The sequence below is a fragment of the Corvus cornix genome, chromosome 6 (assembly GCF_000738735.6).
Source record: "Corvus cornix cornix isolate S_Up_H32 chromosome 6, ASM73873v5, whole genome shotgun sequence".
NCBI classification, from domain to species: domain Eukaryota; kingdom Metazoa; phylum Chordata; class Aves; order Passeriformes; family Corvidae; genus Corvus; species Corvus cornix.
Genome location: NC_046336.1, coordinates 30,422,446 through 30,435,254, shown reverse-complemented (window position 1 = coordinate 30,435,254; position 12,809 = coordinate 30,422,446). Strand labels below are relative to the sequence as shown.

The window sequence follows — 12,809 nt, the reverse complement described above, 5'->3', positions numbered from 1 at the left end:
CAAGACGTGGCTCACTTCAGTTTGTAGCTGATGGTTTTATTAAAGGAAGCAGTGAATACCCATTGAACAATGAGGAGCAAATAATTAATGGCTTGCCTAATGTGTACCATGCAATGGGCATGCAGAGTGAAAGTTACCTTATTCAGAAGAGGAGTGTGCTGTTACTTGATTGAACGTGTCTCTGCACAAGCTTAAAGATAAACTGGGCAGTCATCTTAGAGTAGTTTCAAATGGTAAATTCAGCATTTTTAATAGTTCAGAACATCAGTGTGTGTGTGTTGTAAAGAGGGTCACAGAATTGATTGACAGCTACTGATGTTGTTCTTCTTAATTGTCTTCTAGTTTTGACAGATCTTTTAGATGCTATGCACAACATTAGAGAAAAATTTGAAATGAAATCCCATTGTCAGTGCACCACAAAGCAGAGCACACAAGCTGCCAAGCTCCCTGCGATGAATGGTGTGTCTCAGGTGAGTCTAAAATGTGTGTTTATATTGCATCTTGTTCAAGTGTTTTGATCCTGGTGGATTTTTGTATTTAAATAGTACCAGTTGCATTTTAGTTTGCATATGTGGTGGTTAAATGCTGGCCATGTCTTTGAAATACATTAAAGTGAAGCTATGTAGTTAAAAATAAATTTGTTCTTACAGGTTTTGCAGAATGTCCTTAACCACAGTAATAAAATTTCTCTGTGCATGCCTGAGTCTCAACAGCAGAATATTCCTCAAAAGTCCGAGACAAATGGTAACACAAGTCCAAGGAGTGATGTGAGCACAGACAGCAAGTTAACACCACCTGAATCCCAGTCCCCACTGCATTGGTTGGCTGATCTTGCAGAGCAAAAAGCCAGAGAAGAAAAGAAAGGTATATCTTTGAAATCTTCATATCATGTCCATTACTTTGGGGGCACTACTGGTATGTAATTGAATTAATTAAAAAAAAAACACCACCATTTGCTGTTCACAAAAAGAAAAGACAGTGTTCTTTTCTCTATGGGTTCCAACCTTCAAACTGCAGTGCCTTTCCCTGGTGGCATCAGAATCAGAATCAGTCACCAGAAGATCCACCAGTGGAATGAATATGTGTGTGCTGTGGGAGTATTTCCAGCTACAGCATCTCTCGCTTGGGAGACAGGGACTCACTTGGCTGCACGTCTGAGATGCTGAGGAAGGCCTTTACTTGGTCATAGTGTTTGACTGTGTTTTGAAGGATGTAGTTCATCCTCTGGTGTGTTCCCAGGTGAATAAAGCACTAGTGCTGCACAGTCTGTTACCACCACTAGGAAATGCAGGATACTGGTACTGTTCTGTGTGTGCATTGTGGTAACAACAGTGTAAATTTGCAATGGTTATTTTTATTTTAGAGAACAAAGAATGTCCGTCTGGAAAACAATCGAAGGAAGAGAAGGACCAGGATAATTTGGAATCCCCAAACTGTAAAAGCTCCCCTCCTGCATCCCAGAACAATGAGCAGGGCTCAACCTTACGAGATCTGTTAACTACAACAGCAGGCAAACTGCGTCTGGGTTCTACAGATGCTGGCATTGCTTTTGCTCCAGTGTACTCTACAGGAGCAGCAGTAAGTGTTTACAAGATGCACAGTTTTTCTCTCAGGATTTGAAAGTCTCTATCAATCTGTTTTGTCATGCTGTAGTTAGAGCAGTCTGATAGGTGTATTGCTTTAAATACTCATAGTTAAAACTTCATATGCACATGCGCACATTGACATTTTATTTGATTTTATATATGGTGTTAAGTGATAAACATCAGAAATGTTCCTCAGTTTCAAAAGGAGTTGCATTAAGTTGCTTCTACATTTTTTAAGCATAGATTTGTTTTCTAACAGAGTGGCAAGAGTGGAAGGACTATGCCGAACATTCTTGACGACATAATTGCTTCAGTAGTAGAAAACAAGATTCCACCAAATAGAGCACCAAAGATAAATGTAAAATCTGAAATAAAAGATGAGCCAAAGGATGATAAAAAATGTATTCAGGATGACTGCAGTAAACGGTACAGTGATATCCAGTATTCATGGATCTGTGATAAGCATGTTCTGTGGCTCAGAGACCATAAAAACAGCAACAATTGGAAGCTCTTCAAAGAGTGCTGGAAGCAAGGAAGGGTAGGTATTGAGCAGGTTGGTCAGTGAAGTGACCTCAGCATGAGCTTGGGGAATTGTGTGTTAAAGGACAGAAATGCCTAACTATGTTTGAAACTGGGGGGCAAAAAAAGCTTGTCAGGTACAGCCCATAGACGAAGCTTGTGTAGTTAAACTTGAATTAACCACTAATAATAAGTAACACATTTCTGTTTTGAAGTTTCAGTTTCCAAAAAGAGTTGACACCTTTGGATATGAGTGTTCCTGGAGGAAGTGTTAGCAGCTCAGTAGGGCCAAGGTCTTCTGTGTGTGTTCCAGACACATTTGTATTCCAGTTCAGTTAAAGAATGTGTTTACTTGGGAAAGGATAAGTAATGATTTTAAAAAATTATTTTATTTTACTTTTTACAGCCTGTTTTGGTGTCTGGTATGCATAAGAAAATGAACTTCAGCCTGTGGAAAGCTGAGTCAATCAGTCTGGATTTTGGAAACCAGCAAGCTGATATCTTGAATTGCAAGGACAGTATCATTTCAAACACCAATGTCAAGGAGTTCTGGGATGGTTTTGAAGATGTTTCAAGTATGTTCCTTAAAATGTATTATGGTATTGATTCTGAAGATGATCAGTGTTAGAAACGGCAGTTAAAAATTATCTTTATGGATCTTGAGTCTTTGAAGAAACTTTAAAAAGAAAGTTCTAGGTAATCTGTTTCCAGAGAATATGGTGGACACTTGAATTTTGCATGTCTGCAGAGCTAAGGATGCACTATTATACTAGCTAGGTCTTACTGAGAAACCAGGCAAATGTCCTTCTTACTTAACTAGCTGAGTTTGGTTTGTATCATTCTTGAGTCTCGAAATCAACCATCTCCTATTTTACGCGTGAAATTTTGATTCTTGGCAGGTTTAGAGTTAATTCTTATATATCAGTTGAATAAAGTAAAACGCCTACAGTATATTAGTTTTTAGTTATTTCTATTTATTTACAGAACGGCAGAAAGTAAAAAATGGAGAAACAGCTCTACTAAAACTGAAAGACTGGCCTTCTGGGGAAGATTTCAAGGCTATGATGCCAGCAAGGTATTCTGAGTTTAATAGTAGATGTTCTTAAGTCAATCTTAATGTTATTCTGTTTTCTCTTTCTACATAATGACACAAATTCAATTATATTCATCGTTTCTCCTCCAGATATGATGACTTACTAAAAAGTTTACCCTTGCCTGAATATTGTAGTCCAGAAGGAAAACTAAACTTGGCTTCTCATCTGCCAGGATTTTTTGTCCGTCCAGATTTGGGACCCAGACTGTGCAGTGCATATGGTGAGTTTGCCCTACAAGTGCAGCAGTTACTTGTTCCCATACACCTGTAGAATATCACACATTACAATGCTTGATAGAAAGCTGAGCTTTCTTGAAGGATAGTTGCTCACTGAATGCAGGGAAATACCGACTGACTTGGGTATTAACAGTACATGCTCGTGGGGCATGAGAGGTTATCTGCTTCTCCATTTCTTTCTGTCTTTTCTTATGCTGTTACACTCTCCTGAAGCATATAAATGGTTAGCTGCTTCTCTACAGTGTTAGAACTTGTCTTTAGTAATGCTCTGGGACACAAAACCTCATGAAATATTATCGTGTTCATAATTCTGGTCATAAATTATTCTCCTCATATTTCTCATAATTTATTTTGTGTGCTGTACACTCAAAAACCTGTTTAGAAAAGGTTGGTTCCCTCAGACACTTTCCATCTGTTCCTTCTTTTGCAAAGAATTTTGTTCAATTCTGTTTTACAAATAGTTGTAATAGAAAGAAGAAATGAGTGCTAATTTGTGACACGATGGCTTTGATTTTAAAAGTTCTCCAAATGTCCTGTGAAAGAAGCATATTAACAATAGTGATAATGGCATGGGTCTGAGAACTGCATCATTAATGCCACTCCAAGGTAACACTGCTCTAAGGCTCAGAGTTCCAGAATGTCCTTTGACTTAAGAATGTTCATTTTCACTTCTTAAAACTAAAATTATTTTTCCTCTTTGCTTGGGGGTTATTTTGATTAAGAACTGTGCTTACAGACAGATACAAAAGTGACAGATTTGATAACCTTTTGTATTCATTGTACCTGTATTCTGCCCTAAACAGCCTGAAGGGTTGAGGAGGAATGGAACATAGCAGTCAGGAAATGTCTCCGATGGTTCTGCTGAAATGTTTTGTTCTGACACAAATGCTGTGTAGGGACAGGTACCTGGGCTAAGAGAGAATCTCAAGGACTCTATTAAAAAGTAACGTTTTCTTGTTTAGCAGGTGAACCAAAACCATGTTTTTAATTTGTGTATCTCAGTAATGCTAAGTATGCTTCAGAAATTTCTTACCCGTTGTTGCATGTTCCGATTTTAATATGCAATGCAAACAACTGTTACCTTGTAACATAGGTGTGGCTGCTACTAAAGACCATGACATAGGAACCACAAATCTCCATATCGAAGTTTCTGATGTCGTGAACATCCTTGTTTACGTTGGCATAGCCAAAGGAAATGGAGTACTTTCCAAATCAGGTAACGTGAAGCTCACTCACTGTAAGAGGTGTGGATGGACTGAATGTTCTGCCCCTTCTAAAATTGATGCTGTTCTTGGCAAGGTGATGAAAGAGATCCACAAGAACTTGCTTACAGCTGGGAGATTCTTTGTTTCGAGGGTTTGCACGCACATTAGTTCTATATAAAATACACTGCAGTTCATGAATTATGAAATGATATTTCAGACTCTTTCCACTTTTTTTGCCATTACGTGTAATTGATGCAGTGTTCCTGTGCTGGGACTGGCATAGCTAATGGAATGCAGGGTGAAGGATTTCCTCTGGAAGCTGTGCTCGTTCTAACAATTATGTCAGGATGATGTATTTGCCAAACCGTCTGTTTATTCTGCTGCTTCTGGATGCACTGTGCTTACTCTATTGAATTTGGGCTGTAATGTAATTTTTCAGCACTGGAGAGCTTAAATTGGTGTATGTTAGTCATGTCTAGGAGGTTTATTGCTTATGTGAAACAGTGTTTAAATCACTGAAATAGTTTTGTTTCTTTCCCCTTTTTCTTTTGTCCTCTTATTCCATAATCATCAAATGTAGATTTTGGGTGTGACTAATAGAGCTGCAGTAAGGTTTGCCTTTCATTTGCTTTGTTTTCACTTGTGTATGCACTGAGTTAATAGCAGCAAACTTGAGCATCCTGGAAGAGCTCTGGCTGCAATAATAGCATGCTAAACACTGCTTGTGCTGACTGCAGGAAAACACCTTTTTCATCTTCCCATTTTTTTGGTACCAGCCCTGCTTGTTTATTTCAGGTAGGAGATTGTGTTCTGTCAAATTCAGGAAATGTGAAAAAATTTAAAAATTAAATATTTTTAAGGTATCCGTGGCATTCATGCTCTAGTAACGAGTTACAAACACTGAACAGAAAGATCACCTGGTAGCTTCTGTTGTATTCAGCAAACTTCTATCTGCTCAGTCTTGCACAAGAAATATGAAAAGAAGGTATTTCGTTTCAAAATTTTTCTCCTTCTCACATTTAAAGAATATTTTTGTTGAATCTTAGGAGTTTTGAAGAAGTTGGAGGAGGAAGATTTGGATGACCTTTTAAGGAAGCGGTTGAAAGACTCAAGTGAATTACCTGGTGCTTTATGGCACATTTATGCTGGCAAAGATGCTGACAAGATAAGAGAGTTTCTGCAAAAGGTTAGATTTATTACACATGATTTATAAATATAACCTAAGTAGTTGGTAAATCAAAGGGGGCTGGCAAAAATCACAAACCCCACCTCGATGTTAGAGAAGGGAGGAAAGCAAAATTATTTCCTTTATAGCACATAAAATAAATTATCTTGACCTGCTGCACCACCAGCAAATAAAACATGTAACACACATACTCATTTTTAAGAGGGCTCAGGAGGGCGTGGAGATCTACTCTTGCTCACAAAAGATTTGTCGGATGAGGTTTTTCTGGCGCTGATCCATTATTATTGTACTATTGCTGCTGAATTTTTGGTGAATTGTCCTATGCCAAATCCCCTGACCTCACCACCCAGCGGCCACCGATCTTTCCCAGGACTCTGTCACATCAGTCAGCTCAAGGAACATGGCTGGGCTCTTGGTGAAGGTGGAAGCAGTGGGGTAACCTCTGCAAGGGCAGCAGACTTCCTTCAGCATCATCCTTCAGCAGCATGTGATGAACAAGTTAGAGCCACATCAGAATCTTTCAGGTTGTTACCTAGGATGAATATCCTTCAATGGCATTAAATTCAGGGATAGCCATCTTGGAAGCAGTTTTCTGTGCCTTGTCTTTAGCACATTTTCATGTTCTCAGAGGTGGCCTTGATGGCTGACACAGAAATACCAAAGTATCACTGAAGCGATTGCTCAAGGAGAAGTCTTTACTGTCCTCTTCTGTGGAGAGAGATCAGATGAGTTTCCACTGACTGCACCAAAGGGGTCTGTAGACAAACTTGAGGCCAGGGGCTCTTCTGTGAGCAGGGAAAGCCTAAGAAATTCAGCAGTGACGATTCTCTTGGACAATAAAGCAGTGTTTCTGTACCAGGGCAGCTGTCCTCCAGTGACTCAAACATTTGCTCTTTGACAGGCTGAACTGTGGGGAAAAATGAGCACTGGTAAATAAAACAAAGCTAATTCCAGGAGATTGTGAATTATACAGCAAGACTTTTTTGTTCATTCAAAAAGTAGATGCTCATAAATTAGATGGTGGCTTTTCAGTTTGAAAAAGAGAGTTGTGAACGAAGTTATGAATGCAAAGGAATAGGTGGACGTAAGGGAGTATTCAGCATTTCCTATCTCAGAGCACTTCTGAAACTGTTGTGGATAACTGTGAAACTATTTGGGCAGCAGGTTTAAAACAGAAGCATTTAGGATGCTGTGTAAAGAAGTTTGTCATTTGCTACCACAGTTTGCCCTGCTATCCCAAATGAATTGTGTACCACTGGGTTTTTTAGGAGCAGTGGTATTTGGGAAATACTGAATTGGAGATTAATTGATGGGTAAGCATTGGGACTGTTCTTCTGCTGATAAGATAAAAAATCTCAGTATCTTGTTAGAACAGTGGTAATACTCAAGGAGAGTTTCAAGCTCTGCATTACATAATTACATATATTTCATAAATAAAAGTAAAAAAAAAAAAAAAAAAAAAAAAATCTATGTTTTTAATGAGGTATTTGTTTCCTGACTCATGACAGGTGGATTAGGTCTGTGTTCTTTATGTGTAATCACTTTTTTCTTTTTAGTGACTAGGATTGATTTAGTAGCAGTTGATTAGAGTAATATATGTTCCCCTGTGGCTCACTTGATGAGAAATGGTTGTGGAATTCCATTTACTGATGTCAGGAAGTATTTTTATGTGTTCATCATTTTTTCCAAATATGTTCATAGGGTGGTAGGAAAGCAGCTTCTTATCCCAGCATGGTTGAGGTTGGAAGGGGCCCCTTGAGGTCCCTCTGTCCAGCCCTGTGCTCAAGCAGAGTCACCTGGAGCAGGTTTCCCGGGACTGTACAACCCTTGGCTTTATCTGTGGCATTTTCCTGAGCTAAGGTAGTGATGTTGCATGTCTGTGTCAAAACTGAAGGTTGTAAGCCTGGGCAATTGGCAGCATAGCAACTCCTGAGCTCAGATTTTTTCTGGATTAAAGAAGTCACACAGAGAGCATGTTGCTTATTACTAGATTATTGTGCTGAGTTCTTTAAAGCTCTGCATTTTGGAGTGGGTGTGCTGCAAATGTCTTCAGTTCAGTGAGACTTCCCAGATCCTTTGAGGTTGTTCTGAATCCCTAGCTAGAGTTCTTGTTCGGGTATTGAGAACTGAGTGACATTGCTTGCCAAGGTGGGTATACCTAAAATTTATCAGCAAAAGGTTCAGTTCTTTTGGAAATGACCTGGGATCTTTTCTGTACTTGCAGATAGCAAAGGAGCAAGGCCTAGAAGTTTTACCAGAGCATGATCCAATCCGTGATCAGAGTTGGTATGTGAACAAAAAACTTCGCCAAAGACTTTTTGAAGAATATGGAGTAAAAACCTGCACAGTTATTCAGTTCCTTGGTGATGCTATTATTCTACCAGCAGGAGCACTTCATCAGGTAATGAACCTTAGTTTAAAGACACAGGATTAAATAGCACAATTGCTGTAAAATAACTTTTTTCCAAAGATATGGATATATCTGTTCTCAATTACATTTTTTTTCTTAGTAGCTATTAGCATGTAGGAATGTAAAATAAGGTACATCTGCTGGTGTAGCTGACTAATGTACAGCAAATTGAATGCCTTAAGTATTAGTTCCTTTTTTGCTTTACAATTACAAATGAACAGACGATTATTAAGCATTGTTTTCCACTTTTCATTTTTGTAGGAAATTTCTAAACAAACTGAGTCTAGTTATGGCAGAGTCAGGTTAGTAATTTTTGTCTTCTAAGCCAGAAGTTAATCTAACGGAGGAGGGGCAGGGAGAGCAACCTGAGCAGGTAAACACACCTGGATGTCAGGTGTCATTGTTTTTAAGTCTTCAGCCATAGGAGAATTGGCAGTGGGTATTCTGGTGTTCCTGTAACAGGTATTTGGTTGTTTTCCCATGCCACACTTAAGTTCCTTTTAACACACAAGGTACATCAGTCACCAGGAGTCATCACTGTCTCTTCAGCAGCTTTCCTTATTGTGAGAAAGAGTGATACCACCTTTGCAGCAGCTGAGCTGATGTAATCCATAGTTGGGTAAGAAGAGTACTGCCAGTGGGGCAGTTCTGGAGAAACAGGATGAATTTGTGTCAGTCAGCCTCAGTTGCCCCCTGGCACAAAGGGTTTGTTGCTGCCTTTAGGCCTTTTTTTTTTTTCCCTCACAGTCTGTAAAGTGCTGCTCCTTGGTGAAAACAGGAAAAAAGCTCAATTGTTAGGATGAGATTTTTGGGTCATTCTAGATTTCTTCCTTTCTTCACTCCATTAACCTTTTCCTGCTTCAGCAGGAAAGGGAGCCTGCTGGTTTGCTGTCTTGGCAGCTGTCAAGCACCACTAATGAGGTCGCTGACTATCAAGGACTGAGGAGCATCCCCACCCTGCAGTTGGTTGTAAACAATCGTGCTGTTGAAAATCTATCACTGATCTCCCCGTGGGTTCAAGCAAGGCCAAGCCTTTCTGAAGAAGGTGCTATTTGGTTTCCAATCTGCAGATCAGCTTCCAGCTGTGAAAATGGCTCACCATGTCCCTGTGGCCAGGGCAGTGGGGTTTCCTCTGTGAAAAACTGACTGGGTTGTAGTGATGACAGGGGTTCTGTCTCTGAGTGTGTCTGTTGCTGGAGTATTGAAAGCCACCAGTACCTTACCCAGACTAGGCTCCTCCTCATCCCACTGAGTTTCTGAGTGGGTTTGACATGGTAGTATATAGCTCTGGATAGTCGGTGTGGATTTGTTTTCTGGCACAGGAAAGAAAAAACCCAGACAGCCCCAAACAGACCTGGGTGACCCAAATCAGGGGAGGGGGGGGGGGATGGGGGGGTGGGTAGGTTGGCTTCCCTTGTTCTATGACTCAGGACTTGATGTTGTTTCACAGATATGGAGGAACATCTGACATTGCTGCTGTTCTTGGCTTCTGTTAGGCTAAAGCAGTTGGCACTCCCAGAGTCATGTATTGCATCCTCCAGCAGCCTTACTCTGATCCCTTGAAACAAGGGAGATACATCCCAGATAGAAGAGTGGAAAGGGAACCCAGGGGAAATAACAAACGTACTGGGAAATTCGTTCTGTACAGCATATGCCATTATAAAAAGGCATACAGAATATAAAACATGAACTAGTGGGACTGTTCCAGGCTTCCCTGCAGTTCATATGTTTAAGGACCAAAAATAAGACCACTCTTATCTTTATCTCCTTGGCTTTAAACTGCAGATTGTGTTTGAAGTGGTAATGTTCTAGCTTCTGGCACCAAGGAGTTAATAACATGGTGTTTTTAAACCTTAGTGGGTGAAGCTGAGAACCTTTTCATCTTCAGTAAGAAGTTCCTGTGAATCTGCCACGTAGGAGGAAATAAAAGCATCGTGTTCTTTCATGTATGTGCATAGTGCTCTCTCTGTAGAGATGCATAAATACTGACCTTAGGGATCAGCACCAATACTTCAGAGATACAAAGCACATTTAAAAACTGAAAAATAAGTCTGCAGAAGAATACATACCACGTTAAAGTTTACACATTAAGTGTTTCAGATTTATGTGCACATCATCAATCTTTTATTGTTAAAGCTGGGTGTGAGTTGATACTAAATTAGGTGGTAAATTAACATTTTTATTTGCTCATGATTAATGTTGTGGAGCAGAGGAAATCAGACTGAGTGCTGGATTTAGGGAGCCTGGCTGCCTGTGGTCACTGCCTAAGTGTAGTTCTGACACTTCCAGTCTGGAGCCAGTTAGGATTGTTGGCACACTGCTGCTTCTGATGTGCTGGTCTAGAATTTACTGCCCTAACATGGAGGAGGTTGTGCGTATTTCTTCTGTGTATTGTTTTTCCACCCGTGCCTGGTTCTATGGATTCATGTCTGGCTTTTAAAGTAACTTACTCTTGACATTTAATGGTAGCATAAAGCACTCCTCTTGCTTCCCAGGTTTCTCCCCCTCCCTGTGTACTTTCAGACAGCAGTCACATCCTTCTTGGATGCAGCAGGCAAAGTCAGACTGTTCCCAGGTGGGATGGGAGGGAGAGCCTCTCCTGTGAGCTGTGACGGGCAGGGCAGCCTTGTCAGTTCCTCTTGTGGAGGGAATTGCTCCCTCGGGAGGAGAATCCAGAAATAGATACAGCATTGGACCGGTCACCTCTGCAGATGCTTCCCTGAATGCTCTGTGAGGGGCATCTCCTCCTTGGCTTGTACAGCTTGGGAGCTCAGCAGTCTCCCTGCCTTGCTAGTGGCTGGGCCTTGTTCCCTCCGTGGCATCTGTGACAGGGAGCCCTGAGCTCTCTCCTTGGAACTTCCCCAGCTAAAAAAGGGTGTTGTACTGTTCTTTTGAAAGATTCACTCTTTGTGCTGCTCCACTGTGGGTCATGCTGTATCACAGACATCTGTAGGGATGGCCTCCCTGGTTTTAACTTTGTAGCTCCAAATTGGTAAAATATTTTCGCTAAGAATAAACAGCTAGAAATACTGGAGTCAGTGATTGAAATGTGGTGTTCAGGCTCCCTGCAAAACTTGTTCATAGTGGAACAAGTTATTATAATGTTGTTTTTTATAGTGGTATTATCTTGATTTAACAGCAGGATCATATATTGTAAAATAACATGCTTGGAGGCAATGCGACATCCTGGCGATGTTCCGATAAGGATGTAGGATAAAGGTCTGGGCGTTGCATATGCAGAGCTCTCGAGCTCAGCCTTGCAGGAAGTGGCTGATCCTGCAGCCCTCAGGATGGGTGGGTGGCCCCTTCCTCCCTGCCCACTCACCTTTCCCTGTCCCAGCCCAGGTCTGAGGCTTTTCCAGTGTTGCAGCCGCCTCCCGGGCCCTGCTGGAAAACCTCTGCTGTGTGTGGGCTGGGTGTGAAGCTGTTCTCAGTTCAGCTGGAAGTGGCACAGGCGTGGGAGTGCTGCACTCCTCGCCCCACAAACCTCAGGGGAATCGTTGCTAAACGTTTCTATGTGTGTGTGTCACTGCATCAGCTAGTATTATAAATATTATAAATAGAACTGCCTGGGGGCTGTCAGTGGGGCATTCCCATGTTAAGTATCAGACCAGCCGGGTAAAATCTGTCCCCGCAAACTTTCACACGGATAAGAACAGGCCCTGGAAGGGAGGGAAGAAAGCTTAAGGCACAGCAGAATGAAAGGTCTGAGGGAAACAAATGATACGGAGTCAGTAAAACCTTGTCTTAATGAGAAGAAAGTGAATGAGTGGTGTGGGATTTGCATAGGCTGGCAAGGAAACCAAGGGCAGGTAGAGACTTGAAAGAATTGAGAAGCCTGTGAGGGAGGGGAGGGGGCTGGAGCTGCTGGCTGCACAATGCAGAGGCACTTCAGCCCAAGCTCTAGGAAATTCCCTTTGTGCTGGTGGGAGCCCCATGGTAGCACTTCTGCAGCTGCTGCCTTGCCCCTGGCTTTCTGCTGTTTGCAGATTGTGTGGCATCAACAAACCCTCCTTGTCTCCAGAATTACTTCTGTTCTGATTAATTCTCAGGAGGGACCAGCACAACTTTGTCCTTGATGATGTTGAGCCTGAAAAAACCCCATGTGCAACACAAATGCTGAGCTGGGAGTTACCCACTGGGATTTCAGCTGTAGGGGGGGGAACTGCTGTGTAAAATCAGACTTGGGCAAGGGTTTTGAAGAAGAAAGTAATTTTTAAATGAAGTCCCGTGCCCTCAACTGTGTAGACACCAGTGGTTTATGTGAATGTCAGGTACCATAATGGAAATTTTAGAGTATGCATTTAAAAACTCTAGATTTGGCTAAGTTTGACTTTAAAACATGGAGATCTCTGTCCAGAGCAGGGTGGGATGGGGTGTTTGCTGGGATGGCTGAGGCTCTGCCTTGCCACCCCCAGGCTTTGGGAATTCGAATTGATGTTACACGACTTCTGTGAGGAGCTGTTGGAGTTTGGGGAAAAGAGGTTTTTGACCTGCTGAATTACAAATTACAGTGTAATTGTAAGGGTTCAGGGGTGAAAACACAAATGTTTCTGAAGGGAACAAGCAGGAA

At 41.4% G+C, this 12,809-nt stretch overlaps 1 protein-coding gene across 5 annotated transcripts in view; it reads left to right on the top strand.

The window, feature by feature from the left end:
* Positions 1-12,809, top strand: part of JMJD1C (jumonji domain containing 1C) — a 158,834-nt gene that overhangs the window by 144,053 nt on the left and 1,972 nt on the right. For all 5 annotated transcript variants that reach the window (XM_039554089.1, XM_039554088.1, XM_039554090.1 and 2 more), the window contains 10 exons: positions 343-470; positions 651-864; positions 1,364-1,578; positions 1,846-2,124; positions 2,512-2,680; positions 3,090-3,180; positions 3,289-3,419; positions 4,529-4,651; positions 5,687-5,826; positions 8,051-8,227. In XM_039554089.1, the coding sequence (XP_039410023.1) occupies positions 343-470; positions 651-864; positions 1,364-1,578; positions 1,846-2,124; positions 2,512-2,680; positions 3,090-3,180; positions 3,289-3,419; positions 4,529-4,651; positions 5,687-5,826; positions 8,051-8,227 (1,667 nt within the window). The remainder of the gene's footprint in view (positions 1-342; positions 471-650; positions 865-1,363; positions 1,579-1,845; positions 2,125-2,511; positions 2,681-3,089; positions 3,181-3,288; positions 3,420-4,528; positions 4,652-5,686; positions 5,827-8,050; positions 8,228-12,809) is intronic.